General features: G+C 46.5%; 1 protein-coding gene across 8 annotated transcripts in view; it reads right to left on the bottom strand.

The window, feature by feature from the left end:
• LOC308594513 (uncharacterized protein) overlaps nucleotides 1-25737 on the bottom strand; it is a 284112-nt gene that overhangs the window by 257028 nt on the left and 1347 nt on the right. For 2 of the 8 annotated variants that reach the window (XR_014011493.1, XM_081207641.1), the window contains exons 2-15: nucleotides 25236-25590; nucleotides 24973-25124; nucleotides 23046-23310; nucleotides 22419-22516; nucleotides 20600-20702; nucleotides 18541-18648; nucleotides 15752-15835; nucleotides 15203-15391; nucleotides 14007-14242; nucleotides 11229-11451; nucleotides 10197-10289; nucleotides 4899-5000; nucleotides 2799-2915; nucleotides 2265-2325 (exon numbers count right to left, since the gene is read on the bottom strand). Coding sequence is in view for 7 of the 8 variants with exons in the window: in XM_081207641.1 (XP_081063767.1) it covers nucleotides 2265-2325; nucleotides 2799-2915; nucleotides 4899-5000; nucleotides 10197-10289; nucleotides 11229-11451; nucleotides 14007-14242; nucleotides 15203-15391; nucleotides 15752-15835; nucleotides 18541-18648; nucleotides 20600-20702; nucleotides 22419-22516; nucleotides 23046-23310; nucleotides 24973-25124; nucleotides 25236-25463 (2059 nt within the window). In the remaining variant the exon portion in view is untranslated. Of the gene's footprint in view, nucleotides 1-2264; nucleotides 2326-2798; nucleotides 2916-4898; nucleotides 5001-10196; nucleotides 10290-11228; nucleotides 11452-14006; nucleotides 14243-15202; nucleotides 15406-15751; nucleotides 15836-18540; nucleotides 18649-20599; nucleotides 20703-22418; nucleotides 22517-23045; nucleotides 23311-24972; nucleotides 25125-25235; nucleotides 25591-25737 lie in introns of all 8 variants that reach the window. The other 6 variants (XM_081207642.1, XM_081207645.1, XM_081207644.1 and 3 more) reach the window with 6 other exon arrangements.

The following is a 25737-nucleotide window of genomic DNA, read 5'->3' as shown; positions in this document are numbered from 1 at the left end:
CACATCTGGTTGCCCACAGTGAGAACAAGATGCTGGTCCAGATGGGTCCCCTTCGGTCTGATCCAGCAGCTAAGTTCTTCTTAGGTTTTTAAGTTCTTCGATAACATTTAAGCATCGGTGGGAAACTACCAATGGTTCAACCTCAGCTGCTCCAAAGTCTAAGAAGTCCTTGCAAGAAAATGCAACCATGGTGTGAGGTGGCCCCTTAAAGACTAATAGATTTATTTCAGCATAAACTCTCTCTCTCTCTCTCTCTCCCTCCATTAAAGCTTATGCCAGGGGTCTCCAACACAGCCCCACTCCCTGCAGTATGTCCTAAGGTGCTTGTGAAAGGCCTCAGTAAAGCTCCCCTCAAAGATCTGTAATAGATGTGGAACTGTTTCCTCCTTCTCTTCTGTTCTCGTTTCCATTGACTGGGCCACTCCTGCCCTGCTTCTCTTCTTCTGCTCTTTCAGATGTGGTAGCCATTTTGTGTTGCACCATGCCCTCACAGTAGCCATTTTGGGACGGGCACCCATGGCAGTTTCTCAACCAGAGGCACCATCTAGGGTGGGCCAAGGGCCCCCAGAAAATTCAAGGAGGGGTCCGGGCCGCACCAGCTGTTATGTAGTGTAGTTTCACCCTGGGCCAACAGGGGGATACTGTATATAGTTTTCATTTAGGTCTGTAGATAGTTTTCACTCAGGTCCGCGGCAGTTAGTTTAGGCGGGAACTCTGAGCTGTTGTGGTTACAATGTTGACAGCCGGCTGCCTATAAATACAGGCCGGCTGAGCTGTTCACAGTCAGTTCTATTCCAGCTTGTCTTAATAAAGAGCTACTTGAAGAAATCGCTGTGCCGGCTGCTATGTCAACCCACTACTTAATACCAGCCTTCCTGTGGGCATCACTGGGCCTTCTCATGGCTGCAACAGACACCATTGGGCCTCCCTTTGACTGCAATGGGCCCCATCCGGCCTCACTGCCTCCTCCCGCTGTGTGACTGGCCCCCCCAAAAAAGTTGGGCAGAACCCGGCACCTAAGAATGCCCACCGGTCCAAAAAGTGGCCGGTGAGCCTTGCTTATAGCAAACAAGCAGAAACATAAGAACTAGTAACACAAAAACAATGCTTACAGTCTCAAATATAATAAATTAGCTATGCCACTGCAGATTAGATTACTGCAATGCACTGTACAGACCTCTTTTGGAAAACAGTTCAGGAGCTACAGCTGGTGCAAAAATTCAGCAGCCAGATTATTGACTGGGAGCGGAAGGTCTGAGCACATTGCATTAATTCTGCCTGACACTCCTGTAGATTCTTTTCTGGGCTCAGTTCAGAGAGCTGGTTTTCACCCACAGAGCCTTTGGCAGCTCAGGACCACAATACTACAAGGACCGCCTCTCTCCACAGGAACCGACCTGGGTCCTGCAATTGTCATCTGAAGCCTTTTTTCTCAGCATGAGCCGCCCTTCATGGGCAGCCACACAAGAACAGGGCCTTTTCTGAGTTGGCCTCCCAAGGGTGGGAGACTCTCCCCAGGGAGGCTCATCTTGACCCTTCCTTATATATCTTCAGAAAACATTCCTTTTTGGTCAGGCCTTTAGCTTTATAACTATCTATGGCCTTCTTGCATGTGTTTTTTAATGTAGGTGTTTCAAAAATATATGTGCTGCTTTCAATGGATGTACAGTGGTACCTTGGGTTAAGTACTTAATTCGTTCCGGAGGTCCGTTCTTAACCTGAAACTGTTCTTAACCTGAAACTGTTCTTAACCTGAAGCACCACTTTAGCTCATGGGGCCTCCTGCTGCTGCCGCGGCGCCACGATTTCTGTTCTCATCCTGAAGCAAAGTTCTTAACCCGAGGTACTATTTCTGGGTTAGCGGACTCTGCAACCTGAAGCATATGTAACCTGAAGCGTATGTAACCCGAGGTACCACTGTATGTGTTTTTTGCTTAACATACTGTAAGTCACTTTGAGTTGCTGCGGCAAAAAAGTGATTAATACTTCTTCTTAAATAATGTGGAAGGAAAAAAGAGGATTCTGTCAAAGTGGGTTTTGTCTACCCTACCCGGGGAATCTTTCCCAGTCCTACCTGGTGATGCCGGGGACTGAGCCTGGCACCTTCTGCATGCCAGGCAGGTGCTCTTAACACCTTACAGCGGGCCAAAGGCCTACCGAGTCCAGCAGCATCCTCTTCTCACAGTGGACAACCAGGTGCCTATCATCATCATCATCGTCATCATCATCATCATCACCATCACCATCACCATCATCCCCCCTACCTTTCATTAAGGCTTCATTCTTCTGCTTCAGAGCTTGGATCTCAGAGGCCATGGAGGTGATCTGGAAGGGAGAAATGAATTATAGGGGAGGGGGGCTGCCACATCGGCACCATACATCATGTTTAGCAGTCGCGGCATCCACCAAATAATTCCTGGGGAACTTCTTTTTATGTGACCTGAACCTTCCAAACGCCGGCTTCATCAGATCGGGAAGGTGGACTTGTCAAGTGGCCTCTCTGAATGGGTGGCAGGAGCAGTGCCGGCCCGTCCACTTGGTGGATTGAGGCAGCTGCTCTGCGGTGAGCAGAGGTAAGGAGAAATCTCTCGAGAGCCCTGTGGGATCACACAGAGGCCTTGAGAAGCAAGGCTTTAGCGCAGGCAGCAGTGGGGGGCAGGCGGTTCACAAGGTGTGCGCCCAGGGCAACACCTCCCTGTTTTGCCTCAGGCGGTGAGGCAGGCTGGTCTGCCCCCGAGTGAGCAGGAGCAACCCCTGGCATTTTCCTGCCACCCCCATCAGCAGTCTTCCTTCCTTACTATTTCCGTTTTCTCTCTCAGCTGCTGCTGTAGACTCTGGGCTTCTCCACTGGTGCCGGGAACACCCTGAAGTTCTGCCTGACCTTCCTCAGGAAGCCTGATGGGTTTGGCTACAGTCTGCAGGAAGCACAAAGAAGAGGCTATAGAACTCTTTGAAATTCCAGAGGCACCATGCCCTGAAACCCAACCACAGACATCATGCACCCAGAGAGGTGTAGGAACCACACACTAGGCTCTGTGCTCTGGGGTTGGGTTCCCCCTTCCAGCCAGCTACTCTGTTTCCCATTGCGATGGTGGCAGAAGCATTAAGGTTTGGTGGGCTGGGCACACAGAGGCCATCCAAGGGTTACAAGCTGTCCGCGAGGCTTAGGTTGTCCATGTTGGGAAACTGTGTACGTGCAGCTACTCACACAGAGTCAATTAAGGTTTGGCAGACAGCCAGAAGGCAATCTGAAGGAGTAAGTCTGCCTGGTGATAACAGAGACATGAAGACAGCTCCCTGATTGGTCAAGCTCTCTCAAAGGAGTGATAATTATGTAATGGTCTACTAACTGGAATGTGTTAGTTCAGAGGTTCAGAGTTCTGTGTATCAGTGTAGAAGTTGTGAGTCATGTCAGAGAGAGCTAGCGAAAGATCCGTGTTCTGTTCCTGTAAATGGTCCACTGTATACAATAAACACCTAACTACAAGTTCCTGGCTCCTGCTTCGTCTATCCTGTCTGCAGCCAAGTTGCCAATTGCTTCTGTGGATTCTGCGTTTACTCTGCTAGGTCTGGCTAAGGTCCTGCAACTAGTCAGAAAGTTGCAAAACACCAATAGGTTTTGCCAATAGTTCACACCTGCCTTCAACACTTAAGGGTTTCCCCTGGAAAGGCACATTTGGATGGAGGGTCCTTCTGTATCTTCTCCACTGCTCTAAAAATAGTGGGGCAGAGGGAGTGATGTAATGATGCTTCCATTGCCCTTAAAGAATAAGTGCCCCCATACAGTGCTGGAGCAAGTCATTTCTGTCAGGAGTTCAGCCTACACTCGAGTAGGACCCTGGCAGAGACACATGCCCAACTGGCGTGTTCTCTCCCTCTTGGTCTTTCATTTGGGAGCTTCATAAGCTTTCTTCAGCCCGAACATCACAGCGACTAATGCCAACCGACACCGGCACACTTAGGGATCCGCAGAATCTTCGCAGCTCATGCATAACAGACCTCAGCAACTCAGCATTTTGGCTAATCTACTTTATTTACATATAAACACACACAGAGCACTGCAACATGGCTCTCTCTCTCTCTAGCATCAGACAGCAAAGAGAAAAAACAAAGGACAATAGTCCCACTTCACGGAACACAGTAACACAAATATCCTGTCTCCGTCACTTCCCACTCTGTGGAGTCAAAACATGCACCGTCATGTACAAAAATCCCATGACTGCAACCATGGAGCAGGAATCCTAACATCTTCCCCCCAAATAAAAGGGTTTTGCAGGGTTTGGGCACGTTGTTGAACCACAGAAAGCCAATTCCTTTTCTGATGCTCGTTGTGTTACAGCTGGGATGGGAACATCAGAAGCAGCGGGCTGGATTAGGCCAAGGGCTCATTCAGTCCAGCATCCTGTTCTCATGGTGGCCAAGCAGATACCCCAGTGGGGAGCACACAACCACAAGAGCTGTCCTCTCTCCTCCTGCAGTTTCCAGCAACTGGCATTCAGAAGCATTGCTCCCTCTGATTGTGAAAGCAGACCAGGGCCATCCTGGCCAGGAACCAGGAGCCTTCTCCTCCTCCATGAATTTGTCCAAACCTTTTCTAAAGCCATCCCTGCCTCCTGCAGGAGCGAGTTCCACAGTTTAACTCTGCACTGCATGAAGAAGGACTTGCTTTTCTCTGTTCTGAATCTTCCTATCTTCCAGCAGGTCTCTCCTTAGGTTCTTATGTAATGTCTGGAGGACACCATATAGGGCTGCCCCCAACCTCATCTCTTTCTTTCTCCCCACCCTTCCTCTGACAAATGTGGGGAATTTTGGGACTCCTGTCACTCTCAACACCCAACTGCAGTGTTACTCCACAAGAAACCCACCAGGGAGGGAGGGAGGGAGGGAAGACTTCTTACCAGCATCCTTTGCGACTTCAGAGGCGCCACTGAACTTTCTTCCTTTGGTCCTCCGGGATGCTTCTTGTATCCTGCCTGCTGCTGCCTGAAAAGCTCCTTCAGCTGTCAGAAGGGCAGAAAACAGATACAAGGTTAAGCTTAGCCAGCAGGGATTCCCAAAAGCAGCTATGAAAAATTTGGTAATCTGGGTTAGATGCAATATTTGAGCTGTGCCATGGTATATTCCAAGTTTCCTGGCAACAGCTGGGGAAGCATCACAGAGCAACACATAAAGCAGAATGCTGTGTGGACGGTCTGGTGTGTGTGTGTGTGTGTGTGTATATATATATATATTTTTGTGTGTGGTGTGTGTATATGTGTGTGTGTGTGTATATATGTGTGTGTGTGGTGTGTGTATATGTGTGTGTGTGTGTGTATGTATTTGTGTGTGTGTGTATATGTGTGTGTGTGTAGTGTGTGTGTGTGTGTGTGTGTATATAAATTTTATTAGCAATTTCAACATAACAAATTATCAAAACAAATCTTCTTCATTATTTCCCCCCCATTTCCCCCCTCCCACCTCCCCAACAAACCCTCCCTCCCCACTAAGACTTCCCTCAGCTCCTCTCTCTGATTTCTCAACCCATGTTAACTTCTGCATATTATAAAATTGTATACCTCCTTATATTATCTGTCTACTATGTTAACCCTCAATAAATTTGTGTATGTTTATTCAAAACCTGCCAAGGAATCCAGTTCATTTTGTCGTCTTTTTAAATAGTTTGTAAAAGGCTCCCCTTTCTTCTTTGAAGTCACAGTTGTCCTTGTCTCGTAATTTGCATGTCAATTTCACCAGTTCTGCATAGTTCATCAATTTCTCTTGCCACTATTCTTTGGTCGGGGTTTCCTCATTCTGATGCACCATCAGTAACACGTTGCAGAATACTCCCACTCACCCCAAAACAGGAGAGCCCCCTAAACAGTAACACTGCTAATTTGGATTACATATTTTGGGTGCCTCTGGGCTGTCGGTGTTTTGCAGGAGCGAATTAAGCTCATGCTAAAACTGAGAGCCCATGTGGCATAGTAGTGAGTGTGTCAGGCTAGGGACCGGGTTCAAATCCTGTCTCAGCCAGGAAGCTCACGGGGTGTGACCTTGGGCCAGCCACCCACTCTCAGCCTAACCAGCCTCACAGGGCTGCAGTGGGGCTTAAATGAGGAGGTGGGCACAGCCACGTATGCCACCCTGAGCTCCTTGGAAGAAAGATGAATATAAACATAATAAATGAATCAACTTTATGTGTGCAATTTTAAAGCTGATTAAAATTGTTCTGCTGCCCCTAGTACAACAAACTCACTTTGTGAAGAAGAAAAAACAGCAGCAACAACAACACAGACTTCTTTGTGGTTTGGAAAGTAACAGTGGAAACACATTGAAAAGTGTGGGGTGAACAGATTACGAACAGGAACGTGTGTAATAAACGCCCCACAAGCAGCTCAGGACACAGGCTCATTTTCACATACCGTTTTTTTTGCCCTATTTGACGCACTTTTCCCCCTCCAAAAATGAAGGGGAAATCAGGGTGCGTCCTATGGGGCGAATGCAGGCTTTCGCTGAAGCCTGGAGAGCGAGAGGGGTCGGTGCGCACCGACCCCTCTCGCTCTCCAGGCTTCAGGAAGCTCTGCGCAACCCTCGGGAGACCGGCTCCGAGGGTTGTGCAGAGCTGCCTGCAGTCCCTGGCTCAGCACAGCTCTGCGCGGCCACCGGGAGCGAAGTCCCACACCGCTCCCGATGGCCGCGCAGAGCTGCCTGCCGACCCGGGACTGCAGGCAGATCTGTGCCGCCATCTGCAGTCCCGGGACTGCAGGCAGATCTGCGCCGCCATCCGGAGCGGGGCGCTAAGTCCCGTCCCGCTCCAGATGGCGGCGCAGAGCTGCCTGCTGTCCCAGGATCAGCGCACTTCTCCCCATCGCCAGCCCCACAAGCTCGGGGGACAGCGGGGAGGCAGAGCGTGCCTTCCCACTGTTCCCCAACCTGGTTCTTCCAGCCCCGCACCTGGGGGGGAAATAAATTTTTTTTCTTTATTTCCCCCCCAAAAAACTAGGTGCGTCCTATGGGCCGGAGCGTCCTATGGGGCACAAAATACGGTAACTGCCACACAAAGAAATCAGAATGAATGCTCAGTAAAGACCAGGCAGAGTCTAGCTGCCTTGTACCCTTTTTGCAAACAAATCAGGATTGGTGCTACATAATCTGTATTTCTGGAGCAGCCCCCAGGTCAGTCACATGGAGAGGATTCCTTTTGTTGGTGCAGGAACAAAGTTTCCTCTGATGAGAAGTTTAACCTGCCAGGGGCATTCCTGGCGCCTGTGCAATGTCACGCCACCTGGCCCCATGCCAGCTTAAACATTCGTTTTGCTGCATGCACTTAAGCCAATGCAGCGGAGGGTAGAATTTCACACCACCTTGACAGTTGGATGCCTAACCTTTATGGTGCTGTGCTGCAGCTGGGTAATTTTGGATTCTGGCCTTTGAGGCCTGACGCCCCTTTTAAATCTGTTCCTGTGCCTTGCTTGCCCTGCTGTGCTTGGTTGAGCAACACTGGAAGGTGTTTGAGTCAGACCATGGCTCCATTTAGCTTGTATTTTAATGTATTTTTAATCATTTGTTGGAAGCCGCCCAGAGTGGCAATATTATTATTATTATTATTATTATTATTATTATTATTATTATTATTATTATTATCTACACAGGCTGGCAGAGGCTCTCCAGGGTTTCAGGCAAAGTGTCTCTCCCAACCCTGCCAGGAGGTAGCAGAGGGAAATAAGTTCAGCACCTTCTACTAGCCAGGCAGACCCTTTTGCCACTGAGCTATGGCCCTTCCCCAAGTTTGTTGGTTTGTTTGATTGCTTATACAAGCACCGATTTGGTGCCTTCTCATAGAATGCCAGCAATACTGTATAAACACCCACCCACTCACCCACCCACCCATTAAAAGCAGTGCAACACTTGACTGTATGGGACTGGCAGTAATGACTGGCAGAATCCGTGACCAGGGAGAAGAGTCGGCAGAAGAAGATTGGAAAAAATTTAAGGACTATTTACAAATATATTGTAAAATTAAGGAATGTTGAATGATGTTGGATTGAAATTAAGTGGTTTCAGGCTGTAATCATGATAAAATGACTTTCTTTTTGTAAGCAAGAATTTAAAGTTATAACAATTTAAGATGTTGGAGAGAAAATAAGGTGTTTCTTTTTTCTTTCTTTTCTTTTCTTTTTAAACTGTAATGCTTTGAGATAAGGATTTGCTGTATAAACAACTCAAACTGGGTATGCAAGAAGGGGAGGTATGAGGAGGTCGGGGAAATAAGTTATGAGAAAATAAGTTGTGAATTTTATGTGTTTTTAATATTTTTATGTTTGTTTTTTTCTTTTTGTTTGTAAAAAATTGGAAACTCTAATAAATATCTTTAAAAAAATAAAATAAAAGCAGTGCAATACAATAATTGAAATGTCTGGCTACTCAAGGACATTTTAAACACAGACACAGGCTTGTCAGAAGACATCTTAAGGCAGCCCTGTTCAGGGAAGTTTTTAACATGTGATATTTTACTGTATTTTTGGTTTTTATGGAAGCCGCCCAGAGTGGCTGGGGAGGCCCAGCCAGATGGGCGGGGTATAAATAAAAAAAAATTATTATTATTATTATTATTATTATTATTATTATTATTATTATTATTATTGTCAGCAGAAGGAAGTCTTCAAGAGAGAGACGCCTGGAAGTCAAAAGGGAGAATGCCTGCTGAATTTGTCGGAAGAGTGCTCCACAGCATCACGGGGCCAGGGATGTTGGCCATGTGTTTCCACTCTGGTTTCCCGTGCACTCACTGCGTTTCCAGTGCTGGGTTTCTTTTATCAGGCCAGTGGTCCACCTAGTCAGGCACAAGAGCCCTGTCCCCTCCTGAGGCTTTCAGCAACTGGTATTCAGAAGCATCTCTGCCTCTGACCGCGGAGGCAGAGTGTGGCCATTGTGGTTAATAGCCATCGATAGCTCTCTCCTCCTCCATAATTTTTTCTAAACCGCTGTTAAAGCCATCCAAGTTGCTGGCCATTGCTGCCTCCTGTGGGAGGGAGTTCCGCAGTCCAACAATGTGTTGCATAGTGTACATAAACATAAATGAATTGAAGCCGGGGGTTGAGGAAGAGCTGTGAAATGCACGGGGGGACAGGGGACGATGACCTGACTTAAATGCTCTAAATAGATAACAGCCCTGCTCCAGATGGAGACCAGAGGTTGCAGAGCATGCAAGAGGTCCAGGGTTTGATCCTTGGTATCCCCACACAGGGCTAGGAAGCGCCTCCCCCCGCCTCAAAGTCAAGACAGCCGCTGTGACTCAGCGTGGCCAGTCCTGGGACAGATGAACCAAAAGTGTGATTCGATATCAGGGCAGCTTTCTAGCAAGCTTTCCCAACCTGGTGCCTTCAACACACTTTGAACTACGATGCCCATCAGTTAGAGGATGTCAGGCAGGCAAAGGCTGCTCTGGGTTCCAAAATGAAAGCAAGTGTCGTTCAAAACCATATATTTAGCTGAGGGTTGGGCTAGATGACCCTTGGGGTCCCTTGCAACTCTACAATTCTACAACCCTATGGATATATGATGTATGGAAGTGAGAGCTGGACCATAAAGAAGGCTGATGGCCGAAGAATGGATGCTTTTGAATTCTGGTGCTGGAGGAGACTCTTGAGAGTCTCATGGACTGCAAGAAGATCAAACCTATCCATTCTTAAGGAAATCAGCCCTGAATGCTCACGAAGGACAGATCGTGAAGCTGAGGCTCCAATACTTCGGCCACCTCATGAGAAGAGAAGACTCCCTGGAAAAGACCCTGATGTTGGGAAAGATGGAGGGCACAAGGAGAAGGGGATGACAGAGAACGAGATGGTTGGACAGTCTTCTCGAAGCTACCAGCATGAGTTTGACCAAAGTGTGGGAGGCAGTGGAAGACAGGAGTGCCTGGCGTGCTCTGGTCCATGGGGTCACCAAGAGTCGGACACGACTAAACGACTAAACAAAACAATGAATATAGCACCAAGTGGACTCATGCTCATACTTCAGAGCAGGAAGTGGTGGGCAGATGAGTCAAAGGAGGCTCTTGAGCATCAGTACACACACAAACACACACCTTGTGAATGCTCCCAGGATGACATTTCCCTCCTCCTTGGCTCTCCAAAGAGCCGTGAAGAAGATGGTGAGTCAGGGAGGAAGAGGCAAAGGTGAGGAGGAGCGATGACAGAGGTAATGTTGCTGCCTACCTGCTCGGTCACCAGCTGCTGCTGCTGCCTCAGGCTCTCCTGCTCTCCCTGGGGGCTCCTGGTGACTTTCGCTTCCGAGTCCTGACTCTGTTCCTGGGGGAGGAAATGGACCTGTGTGGGCAGCGAGGCCGGAGGATGGCAGGGCCCTCTTCTAGCTCCCGTCTCTTTCACGGATCTCGGCTTCTGGAAGTGGGAGGTGAAGCCTTGGGGTTTTCAGCAACCCAGCTGGGTGCTGTGCCAGCCACAGCAACCCTCCCAAGCTGCCCTGCCATGCCCTGCACCTGCCTTCCCAAAGCCCTCAAGGACAACCTGGGGGCCCCACACAGGCTTAGCAGTGAGGCTAACAGGAGCAACAGATGCAAATTATTCCTTTGCCCAGCTGGCACACTCAAGCACAAGGCAGGGTCAGAGCTCCAGGACATATTTCCAGCTAGACAAAAACACTTCAGGACAGGGCGGTCCAATACACGGCCTGAGGGCAGCATGCAGGCCTCGAGGCCTTTTGGGGTGGCCCTTGGCAACATTTGACGCCTCCCCCAGCCCCAATTCTACCTTCCCAGAGCCTGGTAAGGAGGCGCTGGGCTTTGGGAAAGAGGTGTGATGTCTCTGGCAGAGAAAGAGCCTGCAGGGTTCTGTGTCAAAGCCTTCTTGAGGCTCACTTGGTATGAAAAGCTGGACCTCCCGGCTCCCAGAGGCTGTGAAGTAGGGCCAGGAGAGGCCTGGCTTGCAGAGAGTCCCGGTGGCTAGATAGCAAGCCCCCCAGAAGTCTCCCTGCACAGAGCCAGATTCAGGAGAGCGCTACCCGTTCTGTTGCACTGGGTGCCAAGCCTTGGGGGCGCTGCAGAGGGCGCCGCAACTGATTTTGCATGGAGCACAAGAGTTGGGGTGTGTGTGCCAAATTTAGGAGTTGCACAGGGCACTGCTGACCCCCAAGGTCCGCCACTGCCCTGGAGTTCCCCACCCGTGCAGTAGCAAAAGGGAAGAAAAAGGCAAGAGACTTAGCGGGGTGTCATCTCCCCAGCGGCCCCACACCTTGGCAGAGAGGCCTGGGGCAGCCATGTTCTGCAGCTCCTCCTCCCTGGTCTTCGCGGCTGCCGTCCTCTGCCCCTGCCGACCTCTCTCGTCCTGGGGCATGTGCTCCTGGCTGTCCAGCCGGCTGCCCACCTCCTCCTGCTTGGCGTGCAGAGCTGCTTCTAGCTCCAGGGTACGAGCCTGCAGCATGTCCTTCTCTCTCTGTACGAGCCTCCAGGATTCCCTGCAAGAACCAGAGGGGACAAAGGCAGGCGCTCGCTCGCTTTCTGACCTCGTGGTGACAGGGGTTACTTCAAGCCCCATGTGGGGCTTCCTTTGCTCTTGGTCCAGAAGCTGCAGTCAGTGCAGGATGCTGAAGGGTTACGGCTGACAGAGGGGAGGTCTGGTCAGCATATTGCCCCTGTGCTCAGAGATCTGCACTGCCTGCCAATTTACTACCAGACCAAGTTCAAGGTGTTACGATTAGTATATAAATCCTGAACGACTTGAGATCTCATTTCCTCATATCCCCAATTATAGCCCCCCTGTATCTGACTTCAATTGCTGGAACTGGCGTTTTTACACCTGCCACGTAATACCCATTCTACAATTGTAAGAACGCTATCTTTGGAACTCCCTGCCTGTTGATATCAGGCAGGAACCTTCACTGTACTCTTTCCAGCACCTGCTAAAAATATTGTTGCTTAGGCAGACGTTTAGAAAGTTGATGAAAGTTTCAATCCGTTTTTAGTCAATTGCTGAGTTTATCTTTTGGCTGATTGTTGTTGTTTTTAACAGGTAATTTTATCATTTTAGTCTCTTTGTAAACCGCTTTGAGGTTTAATTTTCACAATTTTGCTGTGTATAACACTTTAATAAATAAACAACTAATAACCAAATAGAAGCTGCAAACCTCCACTTGACTGTTAAGCTCACTTCATGACCTTGAATCATTCTCTCAGTCTAAGCTACATTGAACTCAATTTCTGCCCCATCCCTGCCTCTGGGCAGCAGAGAACAAGACTTTGCCCTCTTGTGGCAGAGGAATGTACAAAAAAAAAAAAAAAACTCCCCGAAAAGCAGAATATCAGGCTGCAGGATCTCTGCCATCTCCTAATATTTACTACTGTAGCAGGTCAACAAATTGCTGTATACCAGAGCTTTCCAAACTGTGTGTCACGATATGTCATTGTGTTGACTGCAGTGTGCAAATGTGTGGCATGACTGCTCCCCAAACTCCTCCCAGAGCTGGAAAAGGGGTAGTTTAACCTTCAGTTTGCTAATAAAACTGAATTACTGCGTCACGAAATGATGCCTGTCTAAAAAGTGTGGCCCCAACAGGAAAAGTTTGGAAAGCTCTGCTATATATACTAATAGGGGAACTACAGCTAAGAGAATATGCTTCCACATGATGGACTACATGGAATTGGTGGAAATGACTGGCAGAATCCGAGACTAGGGAGAAGAGTCGGTGGAAGAAGATTGGAAGAAATTTAAAGATTATTTACAGAAATATTGCAAAATTAATGAATGTTAGAATGATGTCAGAATGAAGTTAAGTGGTTTAAGCAGCAATGTTATAAAGGTGTATGTAAAAATGGGTTATTAACAGGTGAGAAACCAAAGTTATAATATATTAAGTTAAAGGATTAAGATAAAAACAAAGAGGGAAAGAAATTGCTGAATTAACTAACTGAATTGGAATACAAAAAAGGGAGGTGTGAGGAGGTCAGGGAAACAAGGAAATGAATGTAAGGTATGAAAAGACTGATGTATTTTTAAAAGTGTTTCTTATCTATTTTTGTATTTTTTCTTTTCTTTTTACTTTTGTCTTTCTTTTCTTCTTCTTTTTTAATTCATGTAATTCTTTTCTTTGAAACCTTAATAAATATCATTTTAAAAAAAGAGAGAGAATGTGCTTCCACAGACTGTATTAAGGATGTGTCAAGGACATTTGTGCAGGGAAAACTCAGCCTTGAGCCAAACTGATGGAAAGTAGACACTACCCACCCTGGAAGAATGGCAAATGCAACTAATAGACTATATGGAAATGGCGGAAGTGACTGGCAGAATTCGAGATCAGGGAGAAGAGCTCGTAGAGGAAGATTGGAGGAAATTTAAAATTTATTTACAGAAACATTGTAAAATTTTTGAATGCTGATGAAGTTGAAATGAACTGATGGGGTTCTAGCACCAAGGTAAAATGTAAGATGGGATTGATAAATAGACAAGTTAAACTGGATATGAATTTGCTGAACTAAATTTTAAGAAAAGGGATACAAAAAAGGGAGGCGTGAGGAAGTCAGGAAAATAAGTTAACTAAAGTGAAATTTAAAAAGAGGGAGTTTTGTTTTCTTTTTTATGTGTTTCCCCCCTCTCTTTTCCTGTCTTTTTTGTGTTTAATGTTTGTATTTTTGTATTTTGTAACTTTGTATTTTTCTGTTTTTGTATTCTTTTGAATTTCTTTATTGATAAAACCTAATAAAATATTATTAAAAAAGGAAAGTAGACACCAAATTCTTCTTGCTAATTCAGGCATCCAGCTCTGATAATACAGGCACACTTTTCCTCTGGAACGTGACTTAATTCCTGTGCACATGCAAAGCTAAGGGGAGGGAATGCCTCTCTGGAAGTCTGTGTGGCTAACAGTCCTTTGGACTCTACTCCTGGAGGGTTCCCAACAGCTGCTGTTGCTTTGACCAAATAAAAGCCATATTAAACATTGTGACTGGAGTGGTTAATTGGAGAAAAGCAGGAGCTCAGGAAAAAGGCTATCTCCCAGTGTTTCCTGCCAAGTACCTGAGATTCGCACAGGTTTCCTGGAGAGCCTTCACCTCTTCCTCCAGCTTCCTCCTGTCCTCTTGACTCAGAGAGGCTCCTTCCGCCTCTTTGAGCATCTGGCTCTGCTCATTCTCCAGCGCCTGGATGCGGCTCTCAAGGATCTTCTTCTCTGCTTCGGAGCGATGGAGCTTCTCCAGAGAGGCTTCCAGCCTCTGGCGGCTCTCGGCTGCTTCGGAAGAGAGCGTTTTGCACGCCTGCAAGGGAGATTGCAAGGCCTTTGCTCTATTCACTTAGCCCGGAGACCCTTCCAGGTGAATGCACACGGCCACTTGGTAAACTCAAGACCTTCAGGGTAGAACTGCTGATCTAGTGAACAGTTGGGCACAGGGCCAGATCGCTACCTAACCACAACTGTCCACCTATGAAAATATTGTTAGAATATAAAATGGTAATATAATATAATCTATAGCCTAGCTTTTTCCCAGACAGGGACTTAAGATGCCAGATAAAATAGAAATAGCTAAAAACAGAAAAACACAATCATTAAAAAACAATTAAACACTAATTAGAATTAAAATTGTGTGTGAGTGTTTGTGTGTGTGTGTGATACCTATTAAAACATACAGATCATTACAATAAAAACAGCACGGCACCTGCCCTTTCCTTAAAAACAGTCATTCCCCAAAGACCTTTTTGGAACAAGGAAGTCTTCACTTGCTGGCAGCAAGGAGGGAGCCAGTCTGCCTTCCCTTGGCAGGGAGTTCCAAAGTTGCTTGAGAGCAGCCGCTGAGAAGGCCCTCTCCTGCGTCTCCACTGAGTGTACCTATACAGAGCTGATTCATATGTATATTTTTTGATATTGTTTTTTGAAGTTGTGTGATATTGTGCATTAATATTACTGCTGTGTTTTAACTCTTATAACCTGTCCTGGGACTTTAGGACGAAGGGCGGGTGATAAATTGTAGTTAATAATAGTAATCTTTCAGGGATGGAGAAAATTTTTCCGTGTGAGGCCCACATTCCTTTCCAGCGGAGGGGTTGCATGCCAGCAGTGCGTGGCCAGAGACAGAAGTGGGTGAAGCAATTTAATATAATGTATTACATTCCCACCCCCCCACACACACACACCTTTTTCTCCAAGGAACTGAGAGTGATGTAGGTGTTTCATGGATCCCACCCACAGCTGGAGAATGGGCCAGAATGGGGGAACTCACCTGTCTGGTGGACTCCAGCTCCTCCTCCATGAGAACCTTCTCCTTGTCCTGGAGGTTGACTTGGGTCTTGGCACAGACAAGCTCCGAATGGAGGGCTGAGACTTGGTCGTTGGAGCCTTCCTGCTGTTTCCGTGCACACTCCAGCTCCAAGGTGAGATGTTGGAGCTCCTGGTGGAAGGCCACCTTCTCCTGCAAGACAGTCGCTATGGTAATAATTTACTGCTCACTCTTCTTCATCAAAATGAAAGCAAAGCGGCTGGCAGGATCGAAACGCTATAGCTCAACACACGACTGCAGTACTCAAAGCAGCACAGGTAACTATGCTGCCCATCAGATGGCAACTCTTCTTTCCGCCTCTCCTCCAACCCCCTCCCTTCCACCCATTCAATTCACCCTCTATTTAAAACCATTTCTTATGAGGCAATAATCAATTATTTATATTTATGGACATATTTTTAGCCAATTTTGTGCTCCCCCCCCCCATTGCCTGCGCCCCTGGCGGGGCCCACCTCAACACCCCCTAGCTAATGTCCTGCCCAGACCCCATACCTGGAGGGGTCTCTCCCAGTCAGAAAGGGCAGATTCCAACTTCAGGCTGAGCTCCCTCACTTTCTCCTCCAACCGATCCTTCTCCTGTCAGGCAAACCAGCACATTTCCCCCTCAAAATGTCATTCAAACATATTTCGTCAGAGTGAAGAGTGCATGGACCAGCAGTTCCCACACTTTCAGGGTCCACCTTGGTTCCATAAACTCATTCCCAGCGCCCCTCTGCCCTACCCTCTGGCTTAACGCAGAGGTTCCCAGAGTGGGCAGTAAAGGTAAAGGACCCCTTGGACGGTCAAAGGTGACTATGGGGTACGGTGCTCATCTCGCTTTCAGGCCGAGGGAGCCGGCATTTATCCACAGATTCGTGAGCGATGTTCATTTATGCGTAGTTTTATCGGTCTGGTACTCTTGCCAATGTACAACTTCTTGCATGGACACACCCCACTAGTAGAACACTACATACAACAGAAACACCAGGAAGATGCTTTTGTAAGTTTCCTGCTTGGCAGGGGGTTGGACTCGATGGCCCTTGTGGTCTCTTCCAACTCTATGATTCTATGATTCTATTCTATGATTCTAATTTTCATTATCTGGAAACCTAGAGTTAGACCCATTCAATCGGAGAGATATCAATAGACTGTATTACAACAGGAAGTCCAGTACTTCCATTTACTTTAAGACCATGACCCCTATGGGTCTGAATAGCTATCAGGATTATACATCATTTCTTTAAGACCTTTAAATTAAACTGTAGCTGTCCTCTGAACTTTAGAACTCTATGCCTTTAAGAAGATCTAGGGAATCTCATCTACCCCTTTAAGTGCATATAAAAGGTAACAGGCTCACTTCCAAATTGAAAACACACAGAAAAGCACAAGATACACGTTAATCTACCCACACATAGATGAGGAATCATATGATTATATGCTGCCTTAGAGTTTTTAATTTGATTCAACACATGTCATTATTATTATTATTATTTTCAGTTGCTATCTCTGAGAAATGTAGAAAATAACAGGATATATTTATCCGAAAGTCTTCAAACTTACATGACCCTTTAAAAATTAGGTAAGGAACCAAATGTTATATAATACTGTTTTATAATTTATGACTGCTTTATAATCTATGGTAATTTAGAAATTAAATGTGTTTTCATGTAATATTTGATACTTCTAGCTGATGAAGGTGAATACATTGAAACAGGGCCCTGTCCTGGTTTCTGATCCATAATTAACTTCTGACTTCTGCTCAGTGATTGAAACTAAGACCTTCACGTCGAATCTGACTATGGACTAACATGAACTTGTCTCTAAGCACAAACTCTTATTTCTAATTCTGTAACAAATTATTGTGTTGTACATATCTTTATGAGTTGGAGTTTGTAATCTCTGTTAGCGTTTGTAATCTCTACAGTGCTGCCTCGCAAGACAAAAAGAATCCGTTCTGTGATTCTCTTCGTCTAGCGGTTTTTTCGTCTTGCGAAGCAAGCCCATTGACGGATTAGCAGATTAGCGCTATTAGCGCTATTAGCGGCTTTTAGCGGCTTATCGTCTTAGCGGATCAGCTGATAAGCGGCTTAGCGGCTTAGAGAAAGGGGGGGAAAGGGGAAAAAACCCGCAGGAACTCGCAAGACATTTTCATCTTGAGAAGCAAGCCCATAGGAGATTTGTTTTGCGAAGCACCTCCAAAACGGAAAACTCTTTCGTCTAGCGAGTTTTCCGTCTTGCGAGGCATTCGTCTTGCGGGGCACCACTGTATTTGAGTTTGTAATCCTTATCAGAATACATACTTTTGAATGGATCAGTTTTTGTTAAAATTGATTATTTATTTGTGAGTAGGGACTACTCCCACTATTGAAACTTACATTGGCCTGAGTTCTTGGTTAGTTTTTTTTCTTGGTATATTTAATAACAAGATTCCCAAAGTGGGCATGTGGCTGGCCCCTGGGAGAAGAGGATGCCTGACTCAATGGGCCCTTGGCCTGATCCAGCAGGTTCCTCTTTTGCTCTTATCAGTGTCCCCAAACAATGAGCTAGGTTTCAAGATCTGCAGCTAAGTGATGGGGCCCTTCTAGCCAAAGGCTGGCCCTCTCCTCCGCCCCCTCAACTATCTGCTAGGTAGGGGGACAATAGCCAGTGTGAGCAGAGCTGGAAGCTGGGGACACAGAGAACTTTTTGTTTCGTAATGGATCCAAAGCTTAGACTAATGGAGTAGCAAGATCTATTGGGGTGTTAATTCTGTGAGCCCCTCCATCTTAAGCTCAGGTTGTACCTCTGTGTAAATAAAGCATATATCATAAAGACACCACTGGTCTTCATTCAAAGGAAACAGAAACCCCAGAATCTCTTGCCACTCAGAAATTGGGGTGGTGTGTAAAACTATATACCACCACTTAGTGCCAACAGCTATGTAGCCAAAACGGGGCTACTGAGAAACAAGAGGGAGATATCAGCAGACTTGGGGGAACCCCAATGTTTGCAGAATTAGGGGAAAGTACTTTTGCAGGGGACTAAGGAGGCAACATGCCCTTCCCCAAGCATAGGTCACATTCATACCATACATTTAAAGCACATTTAACACGTGTATAAAGCATGTGGCTTTATATCCTGGGAACTGTAGTTCCTGGCCCCTGAGAACTATAGTTCCCCACCTCACAGAACTGCAAATTCCCAGCCCCCTTAATAGAATATAGGACCCAGGAATGTTTGGGGGAAGTTGTGTGCTTGAAATGTACAGTGTGGGTCCCTCTGCAACTCTATATCTTAGCTGCTCTGCAGTCTCCTTGGCAAACCTCTTTTGCAGTTTCCAGCTTCTGCCCCATCTCCTCCTGTTTTTCTTCTAGGGCCTTGATGTGGCTTTCGTGAGCCAACAGGCTGCTTTGAAGGCTGACCAGTTCTTCCTGGAAATCAAGAGTGCATTTGAATGACTTCTGTGGTTTTTAAATACGTTTGAAACATTATAATGATGATAATGAGTTGTACCACAACCATCTGACTGGGTTGCCCAGTCAGGGCTTCCAGCTGAATATACAGAAACACAACAACCGCAACAACACAATAGAACATCACACATTAACCCCTAACACCTTAACCCATCATCAATAAGGACATTATATTTGTAGCAATGGGGCTTCTGACCTTGATGAGCAGGGCTGCATGGATTTTGTGCTAAGGAAAATGAAAATTATGCTGCCAAGCAACCCAAATTCTGCATGGGAGTAGGGATTGTTGGGATACTGCCGGGGAGACGGGGGCATCGGGCAGGCCCCCAGATGGCTCCAGCCAGCAGCCAGCAGCCGGGCAATCACCGGTTTCCCTTGGAACAGCATCAAACAGCGACACGAGCCTCAGATACATTTAGAGACTTGGCACACTTTATCAGCAGAGTGAATAAATCTTCTCGCAACAGAAGTGGCGGACAGAGCCATGTGTAAGTATATTTACAGCATTTATTCAGTTCAGGAACAAAGGAAAAAGCATGTCTGCTTCCCTTTGTGTTCAGCAAACAGCAGAGCAAAAGCAATATACAAAACGGAAGTTCCCAGCAGACTGCTGGAATGCAAACAGGCATGTGATGTGACACACAACAGTCATGCCTGTTCCCTTTTAAGGTACAACGGAACTATATCCTAACAGGGATGAATTCTGTGATCTGAATTCAGTAAGCAATCTTTCTTATTTTCATCATTCACTCTGGTTTTGATTGTTGTGCGGAGGGGGTAATAAGTTATGCAGGCACCAAAGAGAGAATATTATGAAAATGGTATACAGGTGGTACATGACCCCAGTCAAGCTTGCAAAAATCTATCACTTGCCCGATAATAAATGTTGGAAATGTAAAGAAACTGAAGGTGCATTCTTTCACCTTTGGTGGACGTGCCCAAGGATTAAGGCTTTCTGGGAGATGATATATAATGAAATGAAAAAGGTATTTAAATATACTTTCTTGAAGAAACCAGAGGCCTTTCTCCTGGGCATAGTTGGCCAATCGGTGCCAAAGAAGGACAGAACTTTTTTTATGTATGCCACAACAGCAGCAAGAATACTTATTGCAAAGTACTGGAAGACACAAGAGCTACCCACTCTGGAAGAATGGCAGATGAAGGTGATGGACTATATGGAACTGGCGGAAATGACTGGCAGAATCCGAGACCAGGGAGAAGAGTCGGTGGAAGAAGATTGGAAGAAATTTAAAGTCTATCTACAGAAATATTGTAAAATTGATGAATGCTAGGATGATGTTGGATAGAAATTAAGCGGTTTTCAGCTGTAATATTATAAGAGAATATGAAAAATTGATTATTTAGGTAAAAACTTAATGTCATAATATTTTAAAATTAAAGACTAGGATAAACAAAGAGGGTAGGGATTTGCTGAACCAACAAACTGAATTGGAATACAAAAAAGGGAGGTGTGAGGAGGTCCGGGAAATAAGCTAATGAAAAATAAGTAATGGAAAGATGGAGTTGATTTTAACCATTTTTTTATTTTGTATTTTTTTCTTTTTTATTTTGTAATACTTTGAAAATCTTAATAAATATCTTATAAAAAAAAAGAAGTTATGCAGGCACCAAAGCCGCCCCCCTTCCAACAACTGGGAATCGGCCTTCTTAGATTTCAAGAGGCATCACTCAGATGCTTTCAAATATATCTGTGCTTTCATGAAGACTAGAAACTTTGTTTTTTAACTGAAGGCTGTGATTCCTAGGACACTAAATTCTGTGCCCATACACCACCTTTTGTGAATTCTTGCAATTTTAAACATGATAACCTATCTATGTCCGATCCTATGCTAGGTCCAGACATACCCACACAGCCCGGCTGAGGTCAATTTTAGGAAGCCTTGCTTACCACAGTGGCGTTCTGATTGGAGCCCGGGGATGAGAGCGATCCATGGTTCCTTATGCCTAGAGAAGATCTGGCCTTTACCAGCTCTGTTTCCAAACTGAAGAGCCTAAAAGGCAGGCACATCCATACATGCTAAGAATAGTTCATTCCTGTTTCCTAGGTTTGCAGTACCCAGAACATACCATTTACATGCTCTGCAGAAATCATTCCCTCCAACATTTCTCCAATGAAAATAGGGACAGGCACGAAGTACTGGGCAGGCGCTGGGCACAGAGGGTTCACGAGGCTGCGCTGCCTGCCTGCCCACCCATTCAGGGAGAGCCCAGAGACCCCTGACGGCAAGCAGGGCAGGGAATCCTGCGCAGAAGTGCCTGACTCAAGCTCCTCAAAACCATGCGACTATGTCCCCCCACCCTGGCCCTCGCCACGCTACGCCCAGCTTCTGCTGGCAGGCACAGACTGTTACAGTATATTCCAACAGGGCCTTTGGGAACTGACTGTTTTTAAGGAAAGGGCTGGTGCTGTGATGTTTTTATTGTAATTATCTGTACAGTGGTACCTCGGGTTAAGAACTTCATTCGTTCTGGAGGTCCGTTCTTAACCTGAAACTGTTCTTAACCTGAGGTACCACTTTAGCTAATGGGGTATCCCGCTGCTGCCAAGCCGTCGCCACCACGTGATTTCTGTTCTCATCCTGAAGCAAAGTTCTTAACCTGAGGTACTATTTCTGGGTTAGCAGAGTCTGTAACCTGAAGCGTCTGTAACCCAAGGTACCACTGTATGTTTTAATAGATCTTAGATATGTTAATATTTAATTGTTTTTTTAACAATTTCTTTTTCCCTATGCTTTTAGCTGTTTCTGTTTTATCTATAAGCTGCTTTGAGTCCCTGTCAGAAAAAAAGACAGGATGGGAATGAATGCAATAATAATAGTAAGTAGGGAGGCAGGGGCTTACTGAGGACCAAGCTTAGAGGGGCAGCAAGGGCCCCACTTGCTTTAATGGACCAGCGTCAACTGGTCATGCGAGCCTTCTTTCCTGGAAGGGAATCAGCCATTAACAATAAACATTAGGAAGAACTTTCTGGTGCCAAGAGCTGTTCAAGTGTAGAATGGAACCCTCGGAAAGCTCTCCTTCATTGGAGGTTTTTAAACAGAGGATAGATGGCCATCTGTCAGAGGTTCTTTAGCTGAGATTCCTGCACTGCAGAGGGTTGGACTTAGATGACCCTCAGGGTTCCTTCCAACTCTACAATTCTGTGATTCTATAATAATTCAGACCAATCTATGATTTTATATTCCCTCGTTTTTGTTTTTTTCTAACTCAAATGTATTTATTGTTGGGATACTGCCAGGGAGATAAAGTCCATCATGGCCCCAAGCCGTTTGCCGGACGATCCATTGATCTCCCATAGTCACGCAGTATCAGCAATTAGCGACATGAGTTTCTTCTAGAGCTCATGCACACTTTATCAGCAGATAATGCACAGCCAAAAGTTGCACTCAGGAGAGCATTATTTACAAGCTTTATTCAGCGTTGATCAGAACAAAGAAAGACATGACTGCCTGCCTGCGTCAGTGTCTCAGACAGAGAGAGAAAACGAAAGCAACAGCAAACATAAACATCCTGTGAACAGGAAATACGCAGGCTGTGACACAAACATCCTGCTCCCTTTTAAGGTGGAACGGAAATATCCTAACATTTATATCCTGCTTTTCTTCCATGGAACACATACATGGGACTCCCCTCCAGGCTGCTTAGCTTCATCAAGTTTGTTGTGCACCAGTTTTCTTGAGGTCACGCCCCGGGAGGACCCTACTCACTTATCATCCAGGTCTCCTTTGTGCTTCCTGTCTTCTGAGCAAATCATTTCCAACCACTGTTTCTCCTTTTCTACGTGAGCGAAAGAGCTCTCCATCTGCTGTGGAAAAGGCAAGGGATCAGAGGAGATTTCAGAGGCAAACTGTGCATTAAGACCCATTTGCATGAAACGAAGGAGGTCCCAGACTGTGTTCCCAGGTGAGAGGCCCTTAGCCAGGGCCTTGCAGAGCCATCACTACGTTCCTGGGAGCAAATTCCATAGTTTAACTACGTGCTGCATGGAGGAGTATTTTCTTCTACCTGTTCTGAATATCCCAACATTCAAAGGACCATAGAAACATTGAATTGCAGAGTTGGAAGGAACCCCAAGGGTCATCTAGTCCAACCCCCTGCAAAGCAGGAATCTCAACTAAGGCATCCATTACAGATGGCCTCCAAAAATGTCTCTCTAGCCTCTTTCTCCAAACCTCACATGATCTTACACATTAGGCTTTCCCCCGAAACTAAAAAGCCCAAATTTTCCCCAGAGAGGAGTTGCTCTACCTGCCTGTTTGCGTTGGTTGCCCTTTTCTAATCTCTCTCGTTTCTGAGGCACAGCATCCAAAACTGTGCACAACACCCCACATTACCTTCTGCTTTAGGGAGAGCAGCTCAAAGTGCATCATGTTGAGTTCCAGCTCAAGGTTCCTCACGGACCAGGTTTCTCCCGCCTCAATGTTCCTTGGCAGCTCTTCTGGTATAGATGCTCGCAGGTCCAACTCTGAGCAGCTCTGTCTCCTTCTAGCAAGTGGCTGTGTGGAACTATCCTCCCTTGTATTCCAATTTGGAAGGTGATAGATATAATGCCTTCTTCCGACGGTTGAGCTATTGTGTTCTGCACCATCTGGTATATCTCTGAGAAGCACAAGGAAGAACATAAGGAGATCTCTGCTGGATCAGGCCCAAAGGCCCATCTAGTCCAACAACTGGCCTGCCAGAGTCATTCCTTCATTTCAGGGCGTTGGACTTGATATCTTTCCGCAGGGCCTGGCCTGCAAGACAGAGCTGTTCCACCTGGCCTTTGGTTTGGACTCGGTCTGACCCTTATGTTTCCCTCCCCTTATGGTATTGATTTATCGGCTACTTTAAAATGAGGCTGCATTTTAACCTGTATTTTAAATTGTTTTTTTCTTTTCTTCCGCCCCCCCTTCCCCCCCATTACCGTATTTTTCGCCCCATAGGGCACACCGGTCCATAGGATGCACCTAGTTTGGGAGGGGGGAAATAAAGAAAAAAAATTATTCCCCCCCCCCAGGCGCAGGGCTGGGGCGGGGGAAGCCCGAGCTTCCCCCGACCCTAGCCCCCAGAACAGGCAGCTCTCCGCAAGCCTTGGGAGACCGGCACGACTTCCCGCCGGGCTCCCACGCCTTGCGGATATCTGCCTGAAGCCCAAACCAGGTCGGGGAACAGCGGGATGGCGGCGTTCCACCTCCCCGCTGTCCCCCGAGCTTGTGGGGCTGGTGGCGGGGAGAAGCACGCTTCTCCCCACCGCCAGCCTCCAAACCAGGTCGGGGAACCGAAGCCCGGGGCGCGCTGTGCAGCGCACCCCAGGCTTCTAGATGCAGGCTGCTATCCGCAAGCCTAGGGAGCCCGAAGGAACTCCCACGGGCTCCCAAGGCTTGTGGAGAGCTTCCTGAAGCCTGGAGAGTGAGAGGGGTCGGTGCGAACTGACCCCTCTCGCTCTCCAGGCTTCAGCAAAAGCCTGCATTCACCCCATAGGACGCACACACATTTCCCCTTCATTTTTGGAGGGGGAAAAGTGCGTCCTATAGGGCGAAAAATATGGTATGTTTTTACTTTGATTTTATTGGTGTTAGCTGCCCTGAGCCCGGCTCTGGCCGGGAAGGGCGGGGTATAAATAATTTTTATTATGATTTATTATTATGATGACTCTTTGGGTCTCCTCCAATTTTATGCCTGTAGGAAGCACACAAGCAGGACCTTAGCACAATAGCAACCTCCCCTCCTGCAGCTTCCAGGAACCGTATTTAGAAGCTTCCTGCCTCTGACTATGGAGACAGAGGATTATTCGGGAACCTGCCTGCAGGACCTGAATTCACAAGCCCTCTCCCCAGTTATGATTTCCAGCAACTACTGTTCAGAAGCACTGCTGCCATCATAACTAGAAGCTACTGATAGCCCTCTCGCCCATGGATGTGTCTAATCCTCTTTGAAAGCCATTTCAATTGCTGTCCATCACGACATCTTGTACCTCATGCTTCCTTTCCTAAGAAGGATTTTGAAAGCAGAACTTTGACCTTGTGTTGTGTACTAAACTTGGATCCTAGAACAATAGGCAAGTAGGATGGTAGAATGCAACAATTGATTTGGTCTGCAGGAAAAGACCAATCAGGCTCCAGGAGGGAAGCAGAATCAGCCAATCAGACGTTGTGTAAATAATGTATATAAAAGCCTGAGGTTTGGGGGGCAATTCAGTCACTGTTTCACAAGCTGCAATAAAGAGCATGAAATCACTGCAGGACTCCGAGTATATTTCACCTTGCCTGACACACGTACATTCTGCTGCCTTTCGTGCGGAGCACTTGTGGCGGACTCATAGACTTGGCTCTCTGGGGGTGCTTGGGATGAAGGGGTTCCCCGCTGTATTCTCCCACTCGGCCTCTTGAGCTGCTGAGCTCCAGCGGTCCTGATGCCCCATTGACAACTCTCTGATCAAGAGGAAAAAGGAAGAAAGAGGCAGGTGGGTTGCTGACTGAGATCCAGGAGCACTTCGGATAAACCTGACAGGCTAAGCCCCAGCAGAAAAGCTGCTCTCTTACCTTTGATGAAAAGAGAACCTTTGGAGAAAGAGCCCTGTCCATGTTGATGTTCTTCACCTCTGCTGCAGAAAATGGTTGAGAGGGCTGATGGCTTCTTCTAGAACTTTCTGCAACTTTGCTGGGCAATCCCAAGGACTCAATTTCTGCGAAGCCATGTGGGAAATGTTTATTGCTAGGACAGGGCAGGGAGGGCAAGCCTGCAAATCCTCTCCAATTCTGGAGCAACATGTTTAGAGTTGAATGGTCACAGCCAAGTCTTTTTGTCTGTCTCCAGTTGTGTAGATTTAGACACAGATCCAGAATTGATATCTATGGATCCAAGTTAAAGACAGAAGATCCAGGAAGATCATGGGATCTAAAAGACGCATTACCAAACATAGCAAAAAAAAAAAAAAAAGATCATAATGAGAGATCTCACGAACCTGTGTCTTTCCCAGCCTATAGAGATTCTTCCACAATCCTGGAATTTGGGAAATCCTTATGACTAAGCTGTTCAACACTA

This window comes from Podarcis bocagei (genome assembly GCF_964188305.1).
Source record: "Podarcis bocagei genome assembly, chromosome: 9".
In the NCBI taxonomy this organism is placed as follows: Eukaryota; Metazoa; Chordata; class Lepidosauria; order Squamata; family Lacertidae; genus Podarcis; species Podarcis bocagei.
This window is presented reverse-complemented; position numbering and strand designations above follow the sequence as displayed.